Below are 19721 nucleotides of genomic sequence, written 5' to 3' on the forward strand. Positions count from 1 at the left end.
CCTCTGGTGTTATGATCGTGAACATCCTTGACCTTTAAGAAGTAGTTTGTCAGGTACATGGGAATCTTGGAGGTGTAGTGTATCTTGTACACCAGGCCCATTGCAAGATGCTGTACCTACATAGCTGATAGGTTTTGTTTTATTTTGTCCCCACTAAAACTTTAAAGTAAAGTATCTTACATAAATCTTTGTTTATTTATTTATTTCATTTGGAACCATTCATACAACATTAGCAGCCGCCAGTTTAGTTTTTTTTTGTTGAAAATAACGGGACGTGTCTTGCAAAAATCCTTGCAAAGGTAAAAATATGTACCCCATTGCTTTGCTGCCTTGCGGAGTTGCCATGTCTGCTTATTATAAGTGACTTTGAGCCTTGTTTTCCGGTTTGATTGATTGATTGAAGAATTTGAAGTATTTATTAGAAGTTTTCATGGGAAAAGGTACAGTGACATGTACAGTACAGTACTACAGTTCACTGGTACAAGGTCAACTAAAAGGAAACTCAGAAGCTGTGGCTTATTCCCATTGAGATGCTTCTTTTTAACTCATAGAACATTGAATGACACACAGATAGAACACAGTAGGCAGAGGCAGCTCCACTAATCATCATCAACGTAGATTTAACACTAAACAAGGCTCTAACTATAGTTCTTCTGCATGCCATCAACATGTGGAACGCCCTTCCACAAGCCTTAAAGGAGAGCAAATCCCTAGCCTCCTTCAAAATTGGTATGAAAAGTCACCTTCAGGCAGCTGCTACCTGTGACTTGTAAATAGACTAAGCCCCCATGCCCCCCCCCCCCTTTTCTTTTCTGCCTTTGTATTTGATGTTATGCTTTTGAAACTGATATTATCCTAGATAAAGTACTATGTTCTATCCGTCTGTCTTTCAATGTTATATGAGATACTTAAAGTGTGGTTCCTGTGGAAATAAGCCTTGGCTTTCTAGGATCTCCTTTTAGTTGACCTTGTACCAGTGATTTGTACAGTCATGAAACTGTACTTTTTTCTATTGCAAACCTCTAATAAATTCTTCAATCAATCAAAAAAGTAGCCTACTATATGCAGTGGATATCATCAGAAAAAGAAAACAGTTTTAAACAAAACAAAATACAATGAAAAACAAAAGGTATTTTACAATAAAAGGGTCAGGGGGAGGGTAAGGTTAGGCTCGGTTTATTGTTACCAGTTTTGAGTGGCAGCTGCCTGTAGGCCTAAGTGGTTTTTCAAAGCGGTTTAAAGGAAGTTAGGGATTTACACTCCTTTAAGGCCTTTGTAGGGCATTCCACATTTTTGGTGGTATAGCAGAAGAACGAATGTGACCCTTTGTTTGAGCCGAATCTGGGTTGGACATTGTCTGTGGCGCTGCCTCTGGTGTAACGTTTTGGATGTATTTTGACAGGTACATGGGTATGTGGTGTAGTGTAAAGTTGTACACCAGGCCCATTGCATGATGCTGTAGGCCTACTCAGGCCTAATCTACTTTGAGCTAGACCCTAGTTTGTTTTGGGCTGTTTGGAGCCTTGTTTTCAGGGCCTTTGGGGCTTCGCGATACCATACATGGACTCCATAAAGTCTTCAATCAATCAATAGTGCCTTTAGTGCTTCATTTGGGCTTAATTGTTTTCCTAGACCCGTTTGCTTATTTCTCTCACAGTCACAGAAGAATCTGGCAACTCTGTGGCTGCATGTAGCCGCTACATTGTAGCGGTCTAGTGAAGTCACACAGCACACACAGACCAGTCAGTCAGTTCAGTTCAGTGATGGCAGCAACAGCAGCAGCAGCAGCAGCAGCAGCAGCGCTACCAGGGACAGCAGAGGCAGAGGAATGAGGAGAGACAGAGACAGAGAGGTGATGAAACCAAATGAATGATGGCCGACAAATCTCTGCCGGTCTTCCTCAAGCTGTTCGCCGCAGGATTCTATGGCATCAGCTCCTTCCTCATCGTCGTTGTCAACAAGAGTGTCCTCACTAACTACGGGTAAATAAAACAAAAAAACAAAACAAACCACCGGTACTTCTTCTTAGCCGAGGCTAACCCCAGCTAACTAACACCATGTTGGGCATAAGTTTTTGAGCTCTGTGTCGCTTATATTGACCTAAAAGAACAGATCTACAAGCTGCCTGGTGGATCTGTTCTTTTAATTTTATTTCAGGTCAGGTGTGTAACAGGATCTGTTACTTGGTGTAACAGTTAATATACTCTAGGCTTTTAGCTGCATGTTTGTTGTTGTTGTTACAGTCTTATTATAGGCCGAAGTATTGATTGATTGAATAATTTATTAGAAGTTTGCAATAGGAAAAAGTGCAGTTTCATGACAGTAAAAATCACTGGTACAAGGTCAACTAAAAGGATATCCGAGTAAGCTTTTCGGCTTATTTACACAGGAACCACTTTATGTATATCATATAACATTGTAGTTGAGCTTTAAAGCATTGTTTCTCAAACTTTTACATTTCAATATCTCCCCTTAACTTTGACAGTGTACACATGGGGGTCCATTTAGTTCCATGTGTACACTGTCAGAGTTACAGAGTTAGGCCTACATTTAGACCCCCCAAGGAACCCACGGAGTTCCTGGAATCCACTTTGAGAAACAGTGCTTTAAACCTCGTGTAGAATAGAATTATAAGAGATCTGAATAAGTTTAGGTAGGATTAAGTGTTTATTACTAGTTTGTACATGCAGTGTAGGTCTGTGAACTCTTATTAACTTAACTAAAAAAGTTATTAACCTAATTAAAAAAGTGTTTTGTTGTCATTTTAATTCACACTGCTCTGTCCTTTTACTGCCTGCAGATTCCCCTCTTCAATATGTGTCGGCATTGGACAGGTAAAAAGAGTTTTATTATAATATTTATTCTACAGCGGTTGCACCATGAATGCATGCATGCATGATGGGACACACCCCCCTCTCTCTCACACTGTATAATTGTTGCACTGCACAGAGGAGCTGTTATCATTGCATTGCGGCGCATCATTAGTGCACAAGTTCTGATTTTGTGTGTGTGTGTGTGTGTGTGTGTGTGTGTGTGCGTGTGCGTGCAGATGTTGGCCACAGTGGTCGTGCTCTGGGTGGGCAAGGCTTCGAGGGTGATCAGCTTCCCAGACTTTGATGAGAGCATCCCTGGGAAGGTGAGAAGAACTTATTTATTTCATACAGTATATCATGCCTTGTTTTTGTGATCCAATCAAGGTGGGCCAATTGTGTTCCCACCATGATTTGACATATTGCAGCTCATTGATTGATTGATTGAATACTTGATTGATTTATGATTTGGTTGATTGATTGAATACTTTATTAGCATTTTGCATTGGGAAAGCACAAGACGGTACAGTTCAGATACAGGGTCTACATTGGGGTCCTTTAGTATTCATCACCAGGGCTATCACCATTATGAAATGTACCTTGATGATTAATTTTTAGTTGTGTGTTTTTTGTCACCGGAACATATGAATAAAAATTCCAAGTTGCACAGGTGCAGATATGACAAATAACGTAAATATATAAAGAAATGACTGACACATTTAATAACTTTATACTTTTAAGAAAACATTAATTGCGGAAAAAGCCAAGCTTGTAGGTTGGATATATATATATATATATATATATATATATATATATATATATATATATATATATATATATATATATATATATATGAACATGTTTCATGTGTTTTCTAATAATGGTACTAATGGCTAAAACGATGGATCTTGTTGGTTCTTTACAGACGTTTCCTCTACCTCTGCTCTATGTGGGAAATCAGATCACTGGTCTGTTTGGAACCAAACGGCTCAAGTAAGTTGAGGAAAAAGTCATATTAAGTGGGCAGCTAGTAGTATTGTTTTTCATCATTTGTTGTGATGTATGTATAGCCACTTTGAACCTGGCGTCCCTATTTTGGGCATGGCACAGGCAAAAGTTTTAAAAAATATATATAAATAGTCGATTACAAAGCCCACAACTTGTGAGCTTTGTGGATCGTCTATTTTAGCTTTGTGACAACATCATGACAACATTGTCTGTGTTTCTGTGTGAAAGCGTGATGTGCATAAAAAGTTCCTTCTCGAGACCATGAATGCAGTTTTTACTATGGTAAAAGGCAGCATTCAAGAGAATTACCTTGTTCAAACTCTCCTGAACTTGAATGCAGCATCCTATGTTGAAGGAATTGCCCTCACTTTCCAGAAATCCACACCACATCTCCAGTATTGCCTTTGTTATGTTTAGTTTGTTATGAAGTACCGAAAATTGCCGACCTCCAAGCTCACAACGTTGTGAGCTTGGAGGTCTGCTATTTTCAATATTTTCACCACAAGGCTCTTTTAGAAATGTCAGCCCCTGTCTCTCTAACATTCTCTGCACGTCCCTGCTCTCATGTCTTTCTTCCCCCCTTTAGCCTTCCCATGTTCACCGTTCTCAGGCGGTTCTCCATTTTATTCACCATGCTGGCCGAGGGCTTCCTGCTTAAGTAAGCTTTCACTACACTGCATCATGTTATAGCTCATGGATTAATGTTGGCAGTCGCCACCACTGATTTCAGTCATTTTATATACACGATTAAAGGAATGGTTCACCCCCCAACTTACTTTTCTTCTATCGATTACTCGCCCCAATGAGACTTGAATTCATGGATATTTATTATGTTTTTGTCGCATTCCTAAGCCAATAATTTGTGTCTCCATAGGAAACAAAGCGGGCTCTTTGCGTCTCCATAGGGAACCACTGCTGGTCGTCACATTATTGTCTTAGGAATGTGACAAAAACAGACAAAAAAGTCTCCATGGGGTGGTGTAATCGATGGGGAAAAGAAAAGTTATTTTTGGGTGAACTGTCCCTTTAAAGAGGATTAAAATGGGTCAAACTAGCGATAGAACAATTTCAGAAGCATCTTCCATGAAACCATAATGGTTTCAGGTATTTCCTAAAAGCAACGGTTAAAGCCTCATTCTGCGATTTCCACAACCGGTTGGCTAATAACAGCAAGAACGTACGTACGTAGGTGTACAAAGATAATACCTAAAACATTGTAATTCTACATATAACAACTTTAACCGTTATTTTATATACAAGCAAGCAAGCAAGCAGATACACAATACACTTGTAGATCTGCTTTTTTTATCATGAAAATTTGTGCAAATCTTTGAATATATATATTTTTAAAGCGAACCTTCGTTTTTCAAATCACAGATTGGCACTTACAAAACTTCAATAATATAACTGCATCATATAGTGGCCACTTTAGATTCTAGTGGGACACCTTGCTGATTCAGTATACATTAAGCCTCCCCCCTCTCTGCTGTGTTTTATTGGTGGCGGTATGTCCTGTCAAATTGATTTTTTATTGCCTCTACTTCTATCCTCTCTCTTGGAATTGACCAGAAAGAAGTTTTCCCGGCCGGTTCAGCTGACAGTGTTTACAATGATCCTGGGGGCGTTCGTAGCTGCCAGGTAAGTGTCTTTGTTGCGTCCGTCCAGGTGCCACAGCCGTAAACCAGAAACCCGAAGGTCCCATCACACTACAAAGGGCTGTAATTGATGTTCGCTGCTTAACTACGGAACATGAAACTTAGTGTGCCCTATTCTCAATGGTGGAAAGTGACTAAGTAGATGTACTCAAGTCCTGTACTTTTGAGGTACTTTTTACTTTCTCTCACTTCTACTCCACTACATTTCAGAGACAAATATTTAACTTTTTACTAAATTTATTTGAAAACTTTAAACGTTACTAGTTACTTTGCAGACTTTTTATTACAAAACGTACATTAACCACTTCAGCCCTATTTAAACTTTGGCTATTTGAAAATAGCCGATCTACAAGCTCACAACGCGTCACATTGGGACGCGTTGTGAGCTTGTAGATTTTCAAAAGATTTGAATACATGACGAACTTGTGAAATGGGACATTCTGCATAATGAGTACTTTCTTTTGGTACTTTAAGTATATTTTGCTGACAATATTGTAATAAAATAATAAATGTCAACACCAGGCTAGAGTATTTCTACATTGTGGTATTAAAATTAAAATAACATTTTGACTAAAATACAGTACTTCTTCCACCATTACTATTCTGGGGGGCAAACATTATAGCTTGTCTACAAGCTCTATAGTGGATTGTGGATCGGGCTATTTTCCCAGAATATATTTTAGTGTAGCATGCCACTGAAACAGAAGGGGACTTGGTACAGAGCCCTTGGGGGACTCCATTCAACTAAGTATATGAGGGTGTAAGTGGTTAACTGTAGTGGTAATTAGAAGCATGCTGCGTTTGAAGTGACTTGCCCCCAAGCAAGGCCAGACCCTTTAGCCAGGATTACTTACCTAATACGTACATGGTTCCGCGACCCTAGGCCGACCTAGACTGACCTTTTTGAACCTTTCTGTTTTCTCGTCTCCGCCCTCAGCGCCGATCTCTCCTTCGACCTTGAAGGCTACGTGTTCATCCTCCTCAACGACGTGTTGACGGCGGCCAACGGGGCCTACGTCAAACAGAAATTGGATTCTAAGGTATGTTGGCTAATTTCTTCGACTAAAAGTATGGCAGAAAACGTTTGTGGACTACCTTTTTTTCACTGACAAAACTAGATATAAACAAAATAATAACTAAGATATGACTAAAATGATGATCAAACATACAGACAATTTTGTCATCTAATTAAAACTAGACTAAGATGTCACATTTTACTCAGATTCCGCCATACTTTTAGTACTCAGATGAGTAAAATGTGAGCGGAATTGTATTCAAAAGACTATGACTAAAAACGACATCAGAAATACTCGGTCAACACTAGTGGCCTCTATGTCAAGCAGAAATTGGATTCTCAGGTATGTGGCTGTGGATGAATGCTGCTATTGTACCGATGAGGGGCGGGGAGCGGCCGGTCTGTGCTTCTGACATTGAGCCACTGCGTGTGAATTTTTCTTTTATGGAGCTTAAACTGTCGTTGATGGAATGAGCTCAGTAGGTGAATGTAGGTATTTTATGACTCCACTTGTTTTTTTATTTCCAGCCAAGTAAACAACAATGCTTCAGGACTGGGTTCACTTTTCTTTTTTGCGGCGAACCTTTGTTTGTCTTTGACTGTCATTGTTGTCTTTGATCAAACCATTAGTTTTTTAGGGCCGGCTTTTAGATAAGATATAACTTTTATTGAGAAAGAAAGTTGGGTCGGTTATTATATTATAGCCTGGAATAGAACATAGATAACACTACTATTGAAGGATGAAAGCTTCAGCAACAGAAGTATGTTATAATTAAATGTTTATAATACATTATCAACATTATAATAAAACATCAAAAAATTATTTTTTTTGGCTTTTTTTCTTCCCTTCATTGTTGGATAGTAGGTTGACAGGAAATGGGGAGAGAGATGGGGAGTGACATGCAGCAAAGGCCATCAGGATCGGGCCTCGGGCTACTTAGAATCTAGGTGTAACCAAGTGATGCTCAAATGTTCTTCTGTTGTGGCCTGGCCCCGGACCCAGGGGTGTCACACCAAATTCTGGGCCCTGGGTACAAGGATTCACTGCCCGAATGTTCTTCATTGGAGGGGGGGGGGGGTTAACCCATTTAGACTGGGAACCCATTATTACGCTTTATTTTGTGCTTTAACTATTGAAAAGAAGCAGATATACAAGCTCACAGCACGCGCAGCAAGTCTTGAAGTCTTGCAAGTCTTTGAATATTTTTTACCCGATTCTATAAATGTCTTCTAAATCCTTCTAAGGTTTTTGAAAAACCTATGTTTCTATGTCGGTGGTGCTCAAACCTTTTCATGTGAAGGACCCCCAAAATGATATGCATTTTGGCCACGGACCCCCATCTCAAAATATTTAGTTCCAGGGAGCCCCCCAGAAGCAAAATTTGAGTTACAAATGTTCGCTTAAAAAATACATAAATTCAAAGATTTGCACACATTCTCACGACTTTTCAAAAATAGCAGATCTACAAGCTCGTGCCGCGCTGCGAGCTTGTATATCTGCTATTTTTCAATAGCTAAAGTATAAAATAATTAAGGCTCCTCCACCTTGGGCCCTAGTAACTCAGTCCCACTTTTCCCCCCTTGTGACGCCCCTGGGTGTAATCAAGTGATGCTCAAATGTACTTCAGCGGTCCGGGCCACAACAGAAGTACATTAGAGCATCACTTGATTTCACCAACTAGGAGGTTAATAACACAAGGACCTTCCTTAGGCCACCTGTCTGGTGCAGAGACAAGCCAATAAGCCTGCAGGATTCACGTTAATGCAACATTATCCCATTAAGCGTAAAAGCTTTCATGCCAACGACCCCCAAAATCGATATGTATATTTGGCAGCACGCAGACTGAAATTGTTTTGTTGCCAGGGACCCCCATAGCAGCAGACAGTAGATTTTACCTTGTATTTTGTCCAATCTGTATCATGGTAGAGTGTGTTAATGCAATATATAAATTGATACAATCGGGGTAGTTGTATGTTGGTCTCCCTGCTCTTCTACTGAGACGTTCAGATTGTGTGTCTACTCTAGGGGTTCGACACGATCCCGTTTCTGGGTTTGACACACATTTTGACATGAAGGTCAAAATTCAATCAATTTGCTCCCCTGAGCAGGCAAGCAAGCCCGTCTTCTATCTATTGGCTCAGTGGTTAAAAGGAAAACATGGTTGACATTACATCATTCCATAAGTGGGGTCGGTCTCTCTCTCTGCTGTTTTTAGCGCGTTGCATTATGGAGCCGAGACGCGGAGCCAGAGCCACTTTTAGAAACACATTTTGTGTGTAGACAGTGTGTGGTGCCCTCACTGCCCTATGACGTCCTTATAGACACAGGGGAGACTGTGTGTGTGTGTGTGTGTGTGTGTGTGTGTGTGTGTGTGTGTGTGTGTGTGTGTGTGTGTGTGTGTGTGTGTGTGTGTGTGTGTGTGTGTGTGTGTGTGTGTGTGTGTGTGTGTGTGTGTGTGTGTGTGTGTGTGTGTGTGTGTGTGTGTGTGTGTGTGTGTGTGTGTGTATTTGCGTGAGTGACAGACGAGTGTGATCAAGGAGGTTCTGTGTGTGTTAGACACGCATGCATGACATTTCTGCATGCGTGCTGCTGCGTACTACCAGTGCACCGTTGAAAATCCTCAGTGTTCATTTAGCCATTTGTAACCAAATGGACCCGTTACGGGTCTGTATGTAACTCCTTTGAGAGTGTGGGCAAGTGGAACCAATTGGATCCAACACACACTCTGGGTTAAAGGAACACTGTAGATTTGACAGTGTAAAGGTATGTGTCAGTCCATAGACCCCTGGTGAAATGAATAGCCCTCTCTGTTCACCAAACCCCTCTCCTCCTTTTTTCACCTCTTCATGCTGACTCTCTCTTTCTCTCTCTCTCTCTCTTCCCACCCCCCACTCTCCCCCTGCCTTCAGTCTGTAAATAGCTTATAGCCCCTTATCCACAACTTTCCAACATCCCATCGTGCATTGCGCAGAATGTGCAGGCAGCTTCCGGCGCCGCAGCCGAGAGTGATCTACAAGCTCACAACGGTTGCATCTGTGACGCGACGTGAGCTTGTATGTCTGCTGTTAACCGGAAGTGTCCTGCAAATAATGCTACAGTAAATTCTTGCGGAAACAGGTGGATAGCTTTTGCTCAAACTTTTACTAAAGTATGGTAATATCGTTGCTGTAACCCTGTCTGTCTCTATGTCTCTCTCTCTCTCTCTCTCTCTCTCTCTCTCTCTCTCTCTCTCTCTCTCTCTCTCTCTCTCAGGAGCTGGGGAAGTATGGTTTGCTGTATTATAACGCATTATTTATGATCGTTCCCACGGTGCTGTTGGCTCACCTCACAGGGGACATGCAGAAGGTAAGCCCAGTGGATCAGCTCCTCTTGTCTCGTAATTTATGTCCTCAAATTTCACAGTATTGTCACTGAAAAGGCTCACTGCCTCTCGCTTCTCTTATGGGACATATAGAAAAACACATGTTTACTGTTCACATGTGGAAAAACAAGATACAAAGTGCAAACACACCATTGTCACACAAGGACATGACCTAGCCTTCGGCAAGGAAACAATTTATTTGTATTTTTAAGGAAAGGTCGCAGACGTCATTTTCTCTTTCCAGTAATTCCAGACGGCAGATTTGTTGCACTGGGTGGCAGGCTCACACCGGAAGTTCGGTCAAATAACATTTCCGTTGGACACAACACTATTTGTGAACGATTGAGTTAAATAAACTAATGAGTACAAAGTACGTTTCTGAACGTGCCAAGTATCACGAGACTGTCCACCATTTCCTGTCTGGCAACCAAATACCGCGATACCTCTGAGCCTGAAACGATACCTGCCGCTGTTTTGATACCTCAATAAAATGATGTACTATACACATTGAAAAGCAAGTGATTTAGAAAACAACCTGTGATATGTCTTCTTTTATATTCCTGAACCGATTATATGACAAAGGTCGCAATTGTTCAGAAATAGTGTTTGTTTATGAGTTGGTCCAGGGCTCCTGCTCCATTCACTGCAATTCATTGAACTTCCGGTGCGAGATTTCATCCCCGGCGTAGTACCTTCCTTAAATAAGCTTCCTTGTGCCTTCGGTACATAAAATGACGTCATTACACTGCATTCCTGTTTAGAATATGGGAACTGTTGCAAAATAAATGTATAGATGAAACTCCTATCATATCAAATATGAGCCAATTACTGATGTTTTGACTGATATTTTGTCAAAAAGGGCAAACCTTTGTTTTGATGAAAGTTTATGTTTGAGAAGATTTAAGTTATGCAAGACAAGCTTGAAGGTTCTAAAACGTTTCGCCCATAATAAAATGCCAAAAAGAAAATGAAAGTGTTAAAAGTAAAAGCATTTTTGATACCGAAAACTTTAAATATTGGATGATATATCAGGCGAACTGATATGTAGGTCAGGCTTTACTCCACATACTTTACAGCCGAAAAGCATGGTAATTAGTAATACTTACAACAGCAATAATTAATGTTCATAAAACCTTTTAATTGCATTGCACTTCAAAAACAAGTAAAGACTTCATGACTATTTATTGCTGTTGTAAAAACCTCTTTCTTGTATAGCACTTTGAGATAACACAAATCACTTAGGAATTGGATAATTAGAAACATCATCCTCCCTAAATTAAAATAAGTAAAAACAAGATGTGTGCATGCTTGCGCTGTGTGCTTGTGGGGGTGTGTGCCTGTGTGCAGTGGTGGAAATTAACTTAAGTACTGTACATATTTTTAATACTTTCTGCCCCACTGCATCTCAGAGGCAAATATTGTACTTTTACTCCTCTACAATTATTTGAAAACTTTAGGTACTAGTTACTTTGTAAATTTTGATTATTATTACAAAACATTAACTACTTCAGACGCATTGTGAGCTTGTAGATTTGCTATTTTCAAAATATTTGTATACATTTGAAAAATGTAAGGATATTCTGCATAATGAGTACTTTCTACTTTTGGTCATTTCAGTACATCTTGATGCCAATAGTTTTGTACTTTTACTCGGGTACATTTTGAATTCCGGACTTTCACTTGTAAGGGCAAGGTCACTCCGGAATAATCCTACCTATGAGAGTGGATGCTGCCAATGCATTTCAATGGGAATGGAGCAGATTTTTTTTTAAATACGCTCCATTCCCATTGAACTGCATTGGCAGCATCCACTCTCATACTGTAGATAAAAGTGATAAAAGAATAAAAGTGCGGTGTAACCGTATTTCTACATTGCAGATTTTCAGTAGCCTATTGATCTTTTTTACTTAAAAAAAAAGTGAGTACTTTTCCCACCACTGCCTGCTGTGTGTGTGTGTGTGTGGGTGTGTGTATGTGTGCGCGCGCGCTGGGTGTGAGCTGTGAGTAAGCAGCGTGCTGATTGGTCAGGGACCCTCTTGCGTTGCCAGACTCCAGGAGAGCGGGGCTGCTTGCCAGTAAAAAGGCACAAAGCTGCCATTATGCAGCGAGCAGCAGTTTACAGCTAAATAACAACCACAAGCACAGCCTCCAGCCTGCATGGCTCATTAAGCTTACAGTCAAGATGCTAACTCACAGCTACTCAGGCCATCAAGCTCCCCTTATAAACACTGCTTCCATATTCTGGGGGGGGGGGGGGGGGGACATTGGGTGAAAATAGACGTTCTTCTAACCAGCTCACAGCTAGGGATGGGACGATAAGCAATATTATCGTTTATCGTGATAAAAAACACTCACGATAATCGTATCGTGGAGATTAAATTTATCGTGATATCGTCCTCCGTCATGCACTGGGATCAATTCACCTTTTATTTGCCGAGCTGCATATTCGGTACAACTTAAACCCTCTATAATTGGTAAAAGGTACTTGTAATATACATACTTGATACAGTCTTTTTTTCACTATCAAATGTCTTTGACAAAACATAGCCGATCTACAAGCTCACAGCTCGTCCCGTTTGCGACGCGTTGTGAGCTTGTAGATCTGCTATTTTTTGGCAAATGTTCCGCCCCAGGATAATGGAAAGTGAAAGCTTGCTCATGCCGTGCTGTGACCTTGGAGATATTTTTGAATAGCCAACCTGAATAGCCAAACTTTGAGGACCACGATTGATTGATTGACACATCAGTTTGTTATCTTGGTTTGTCACTAGTTAAATTACCTTGTAGCCAGGGCCGGTGCATCCATACAGGCGAACCAGGCAATTGCCTAATGCGGCAGTTAGTAGAGGCGGCAATGTGTCAGTGTCACCCAAAAAAATAACAATTAAAATACATTTAAAAAATTGAAATGAAGCACACATAGGCTCTGATGCCTGAGAGCGTGTCGCGGGTTCGAGCCCCGATCCCGACGACCTTTGCTGCGTGTCACTCCACATCTCTCTCCCCATTACCTGTCAGTCTCCTGTCCTATCAATAAAGCATACAAGCCCAAAAACAAATCTTTAAAAAAAAAAAGAAAAGAATGATGACACTTGCGTGATCGGTATTCTATGATTTGTTTGTCGTTTGCAAGTCACATCACTGTTTGCTTGATACTGCCTGTCTGCTGCTTTGAACTGGGAGAGCTGCGCCTTGTTGCTAACCCTTGTTTTGTTGAACTTCCTTCCCCAGGCAATGGACTACGATGGCTGGTCAGATATGATCTTCCTCACCCAGTTCATCCTCTCCTGCATCATGGGGTGAGACACAGGCTAAAGTGTGTGTGTGGGGGGAAGGGGGGGTTGTAACCCCCCAAAATGATTTTTCTTTTTTAACTGGGGACCAGTTAGAATTGTAGGAGTTGAGGCATTACATTTAGTTCCACTGATAAATATTGTGACAATAACCGCTCTATGAGCTGAAAACACCTTACATTGCGATACATTGTAGCTTGCAGATCGACCATTTTCAAAAAATCTTTCTTATATTGACAATTTGGCCAATGTTTGACCTCTTTTCATTTTTTTTTCTTTTTTTTTTCTTCTTTTTTTTTTTCGTTGCTAGATATTTAAAGTCCTTAAATTGACACCTAACTGTCATCTGGGGATCCCCCCAAATCATGTGGGGACCCCCTGGGGACCACCCTCAACTCTCAACCTTTCAAGGACCCACAGTTTGATTCGGCGTTAGACCACAGACCCCCATTTGATAAAATGTTTATCTGTAGAACCCCAATCTAAATCCTAAACTCTGTGTTTAGAAACAAACGACTGTAACTCAAATCAACTCCTTGTTACAGTTGTGGCTTCAGGACCGTATGCATTAATTCACTATGGCAGTTCCTGGTTTAGATTTCAGCGAAATGCTTGGAGTGGGAGGGGTGTCCCATCATCAGAATTTCCCCACAACGAACGAACGAACGCTTTGCAGTGTCTAGTAAACAGCTGCGGTCACCGCATGTGACGAAACAACGTCACCCAAAATGATCACCACCAGCAGCATGGTTTGCGTTATGAAGACAACAAATAAAAACACGACATGTTGTTTAGACATTTATGGAGTAATCAACGATAAGTCTGTCTGCTGGGCGGACGCAGCACTAAATCAGAGAGCGTCTGTGGTTTAGTTCTACGTTTAACTAATAATTTGCATTATTATGACACAGTATTTCTTCTAATTAAGATCCTTTTCCCACAGTGTTTCATCACAGCCATAATGTTGACCTTGCAGGCCTGTCACAATAATGATGACATATGATATTTTGCATAATCATTAGAATGTTTTTTTCCCCCTGGATGAAAACATCTAGATGAAATGAACAGAAACATCCCTATTTCCACGTTCTTTTAATGACTATAATCCTGGCATTGCCATGTGAAATGTGTTCAAACAAAGCTCATTCCAGTTTTGGCCACATTCCCATTATTTATTTTGTTAATTGTAACCGGTCATTGTCATTGTCAAATCTTATGTTTCAGTGACAGGGCTTTGTATATTTAAGTTGATACACGTCATTGTTAAAGTCATGTTAAATGTGGTGCCATGGCATTGGTCCGAAGGTTCATTAGTCCGAAGGTTCATTAGTCCGAATTTGTTAAGAATACTATGCCTAAACCTAACCTCAGTAACCCTAACTAAATGCGGACTAATGAACCTTCGGACTAAAGAACCTCAACCTTCGGACTTATGGGCAGTCCCCGTTAAATGTAAGGATTCCTAGGGGGTTCCAAATGGACAGTTACAGGTCTGTAACTCTGAAGGCCTGTCCATACTTTCTCCGAAACCAAACTTTTCGTCTGAAAGGTCCGGTTCGACTACAAAATGACGTCATTCACGACTTCTGAAAAGCATTACACCGAATTTGAGTTCAGAAATCTGCACGTCGGAAAGTTGTAACTCACCGAACAAAAGTTTGGTTTCGGAGAGACTATGGACAGGCCTTGAGAGTGTACAAATGGAACCAAATGCTCCTTAGGGGTCCATTTGGTTTCCATTTGTACACTCTCAGAGTTATGGTGGTCCTTGAAATTAAAAACTTTGATGACTGGTATTGTAATTGCATAGCAGGCGTAAAGTCCACATAACCAAGTCTGACAGTGTGATAAAATCTGTTTCCGGAAACGGTTCCAAATGTGATGATGGAACCGATTCCTGGTTCCTCTGATTCCGGATTCCAGCCCTAATTGTGACAGCCCTAACCATTGCATGTTGTAGTGAGTGTGTGGAGGAGAGGTTTCATTGATTATGATTGTTTTGTTTTTTGCAGATTTGTGCTGATGTATTCCACGGTGCTCTGTACGCAGTACAACTCAGCGCTGACCACCACCATCGTTGGCTGCATCAAGGTAAGATGCACAGTGTTTCATGTGTTCCATGGTGTCAAACGCTATTAGTAAATCGTTGCTAACGGGTGGAAACCTTGTATGTCCAAAACTGTCTCTCGTCAGGAAATGGAAAAATAAAAATAAAATAAGTGTTCCAATGCTTGGTTATTATTTCATAAGCTCTTGTTAATACTTTTCATTGTTTAAATATGTATAAAACCCCACTTATATTTTCATTACTTTTCCTTGACCCTTAACTGTCATAGGACAAAGTAGGCCATTCATTTATGAAAAAAAGAAGAAGTTGAACATGGAGAATATACAAGGTTTCTGCCCGACAGCGAGGAGAATCGGTAGTAATTCACACAAAGGCCCTTTTCCCCGCTGCCACTGAAAGCCATAAATCCACTGGCAATGTTCCACATGCCATTTCAGTCAAATTTTGTTCTGTAAATGGAGCCCACTCTTGACCTTGTAGCATAATAACTCTTCAGTACCCGGAGGGGGAATGAAAGCGTCACACATTTCAGAACATGATGTTTTAGTTTTACTGAAACAGAAGGCATGTAAAAATCCTTTGAAAATAGCAGATCTACAAGCTCACAATTCGTCGCTATTTTCAAATGTCAGAAACGTATAAAGGGTTGAAGTGGTTAATATATGTTTTGTAATTATAATCAAACTCTACAAAGTAACTAGTAACTAAAGTTTTCAAATAATTGTATTGGAGATGTGGAGTAGAATTAAAAGTACTGAAAATGTAAAATACCTCAAAATTGTACAGTACTTGAGTAAGTAAGTCTACTTGGTTTACAGGTACTGTACTTTACAACGCTGAAAACGGCCACATAGTGGTACAGTACAGCTTGGTCAATGTTACTAAAATAAACTCGGCTCAAATATGAAAAATACTTTGTCCCAAATGTGTTCCTGGGGGAGGATTTCTGTTCTTATAAAATATTCTGGACCCCAAATGGACCCCTAAGGAGCATTTGGTTCCATTTCCCTCCTATAGGCCCTCTCATCATCGTTGGATATTAGTCCTATAACCGTGGTGTCAGGCCTAGTGGAGACATTTAGACCCTTACAAGCTATCAAATATCATACTGTAGTACACAAGTATTATCATTGAGTATACAGTACGACTTTCACACAAAGGTTATACATATGCAGTCATAATCTCTTCCTCAGTGTCGTATGTCGAAAATAGACAAGCTTGTAAACTGGCTATTTTCCACACGTGACGCCATCATATGATCGAGTTATAAAATAAGACTTAATGTGGGAACAGACATGTTCGCTGCTGTTGTCAGATTTGTATTTTTATCCAGCTATGATCATATGTATTTGTGTTTAGAGAAAGGTGTTTTACTCTGTTCTGTTCTGTGTTTCTATAGAATATCCTGGTGACCTACATCGGGATGGTGTTCAGTGGAGACTACATCTTTTCATGGACAAACTTCATAGGTTTAAATATCAGGTATGGAATTGCTTGGCAATGCAGCAACTTATGTCACATTTCCAGGATTTGGGTGTTTTAACAATTTTGCTGCCATTTTAAACATAGCTGTAGTAAGCAGCTGCCAAATTGTCCTTACCTTTTAACGTGGGCACGCGCACGCATCGTGCACAATCTGTGCGCGACTCATCTAGGAGACGTGTAGACTCGGTGACAGCTTTCGAAAAAAAAAAAAACATTGAAATAGACATATCCGCTGCATCCCTGCTTATCCGCCAGTGTTTACATGAAAAAACATTGAAAAAAGCCAGCTGTGCGCTATGGTAACACGTGGACACGTTCGCGCACAAAACGCACGATATGTGCGGGGATCATAATCCAGGCGTGTAGAGACTGGATCAAAGTTTCCAAACGCAAAAATCGGATCGAAAAACGAGCTTTCCATCGCCGAGTAGCTTCCTCTTCTGTTACAATGTAAACCAACGGAGGCGGGACTATGGCCCAGGCGCAGACCAGATACGGAAAGCTAGATCCAGTCCAGACCGGAAATGACCGGATACAGTTAGGGGGGCGGGCCTAAAGAGCCAGAATCAGCGAAAATCAGCGATAATACTTTTAATCCTTTCATAATGATTAAAGCTAATTAAACTTCCGGGATCGACGGGCATGGCACCGCGGTACAGCGGGAAATCTCCGGTTTCGACGGGGATCGCAGAGTATGAGTTAAGCTTGAATTTTAAGATTGAATTTTATTATCAGGATTCTTGCCTTGTTCTTTTTAGATAGATGTTTTTACCCTAGCTGACGCAGGTGAATGCTAACCTGGTGAATAAGTCTAAACTTTAACCCTAAACCTAACCCTAATCCTTAACCTAACCATGACCGGAGTACTGGGGATTTGAAACAGCGGGAAATATCGATATTTTGCCTCACACTGACACATCACACTTAATAGTTGTGCCAGTCTTGCTGTGTCTTGTTCGGAACTCGGGGCCAGTTTGATGACTTTATCTGGGTTGTGACATCACTGACATGTTCACCCTGATGTGTTTATATAACAGACAATAGACAATGACACAGTGACGTTGATAATGTCCTTTAAAGATAGTATTTTGATTGCCCTTATCTAAACCAAGTAGATGACTAAGAACACTCCTTTAAGCTTGAGGTAACTAAGGGGAGAGATCCGCGCACACACACACACACACACACACACAAATATTCACACATGCCTGGGAACTGACTAGTTGGCAAGAGCAGCTAGTCAAGTCAAGCCAAGTGCTTGACTTGACTTGTTGTTCAAACCACAGAGTGTAAATGCAAAGGCTAAGGGTTAGCAGCGCAGGGAACCGGTTAATGGCTAGAATATAATAATCTTCAGTTTTTTGGAATAAAGCAGGAATCCAAAAAAAGCATGGCTGGGAAACTAAAGATAAACTTAGATGTGGCCCAGGTGGAAGAGAAAGAAGCAACGCACAGACACAAAAAATGTGTTATGTCTTCTTTTATTAATTTGTCATTTGTCTTCTTTTATTTTCCAGAACTGATTATTATCAGTTAAAAGGGATATTTCACTTTCAAAAGAACTTTGGGTCATTTCATCATCTACACAGGCTTTTGGGAACACCTGGGAAAGTTTTTAAGTTGCTTGATTTGTTGCTTTTTAAAGTGAAATATCTCTTTAACGTTCTATTGATGAAAGGTGTACTTGTGCAGCTGTATGGTCTCACTGTGTATGTTGTGTGGTCTCAGTATTGCAGGCAGTCTGGTGTACTCGTACATCACCTTCACAGAAGAGGCCACCATCAAAGCCAACGAGATCGCCAAACTGGAGATTAAGGGCAAGATCGTCGTATGACAAGAGACACTGGACACAGGGAAAAGGTTTATTTTCTATTTTTATGAGGGTTTTTTTTTATTTTGAAATGCTGATGGAACAAGAGAGCGTTCTATTTTTGGTACGGTTTTCTATTTATTGAGATTAATGTTTTTAGCAGTGCTGCCGAGGGGATTTTGGACACCACAGGAAGTGGAAGCTGTGTTCCATTTCCTGTTCTGTGTGTCGGGGCTGATGCGGCCTCTCAGGGGGTCAACGGATAACTACTCTACACTCCTCAAGCTTAACCTATACTTGCCGACAACGTTGGTTATTGTCGGCAAGCAACGCAGACGTACTACAGCGTATAATGGTCTCTTATCGGGTGGAAAGCTCATTATATCCAAATACTATTGCTGTCCATGATTCAAAAGCATCCAAAGTAGCAGATCTGCAAGCACCGCGACACGTTGCGAGCTTGCGGATCTGCTACTTTGGATGCTTTTGTGTGACACTGTAATATGATCAAGTAAGGGCGTTCATTTATAAAAAAAAAACACACACAAAAAAGTTAAAATATTGAGATAAGAGGTTTCTACCGTGATAATATATAAATCAGGGACTGTGTCCACATAAAAGCTGCCGGTACCTTTTCCTCCATGCGTATCATATCATATCTACAGTAAAAGACACCATGGGATCGCTCCTCTTCCCAGTACTGTGACTTTGCGTTTTAGCATTCTTTCTGCATCCATCGTTTATTTTTTTTGGGGGGGAAGGGGGGGGGGGCAGATCGCCTTGGAGCAGAACGCCTCACGTACAAAGTTGCTCAAGTTTCACAGAGGAATGGCGCTCATGAACGTCACTTTATTTTCCGACCGACCGATCATCAAAGTCGAAGAAGTTCTAACGAACATGGCAGAGAGCTCACAGGTTGACTGCAAGTGATCGACGGCCACACACTCCTACCTACCCCATCCTGCTGACTGTGGGAGCTTCATTGAGGGCCACCCGCTAAAAACCAGTGGCAAGGACTCTGTTTTCTGCCATACTGTTATTTCCGTTAGGCTGTTTGTGCCTAATAACGCAGATGAAGACCGCTGTGTGCTTTTGGAAGCGCTCCACGAATAAAAACAAAAAAAAAGCTTTCTGTCTGGACACAGCCTGATATGTACTTTGTTGCGTCCAGGTGTTAAGCACGAGAAATAGCTAGTCTAGACGCTCTCAGCGTAG

General features: G+C 40.9%; 1 protein-coding gene across 1 annotated transcript; it reads left to right on the forward strand.

The window, feature by feature from the left end:
* Window positions 1-1872: 1872 nt before the first annotated feature.
* LOC308291250 (solute carrier family 35 member D2-like protein) lies at window positions 1873-18530 on the forward strand (the record flags this gene model as incomplete). The annotated part of the gene is made up of 12 exons (XM_080733224.1): window positions 1873-1982; window positions 2801-2834; window positions 3050-3136; window positions 3736-3803; window positions 4405-4476; window positions 5388-5456; window positions 6411-6513; window positions 9742-9834; window positions 13082-13149; window positions 15156-15234; window positions 16611-16693; window positions 18425-18530. 12 exons carry the CDS (start codon window positions 1873-1875, stop codon window positions 18528-18530), a joined length of 972 nt encoding a protein of 323 aa, XP_080589350.1.
* Between the last annotated feature and the right edge of the window lie 1191 nt (window positions 18531-19721).

Source organism: Nannobrachium achirus, assembly GCF_963921795.1.
Source record: "Nannobrachium achirus genome assembly, chromosome: 1".
NCBI lineage: Eukaryota > Metazoa > Chordata > Actinopteri > Myctophiformes > Myctophidae > Nannobrachium > Nannobrachium achirus.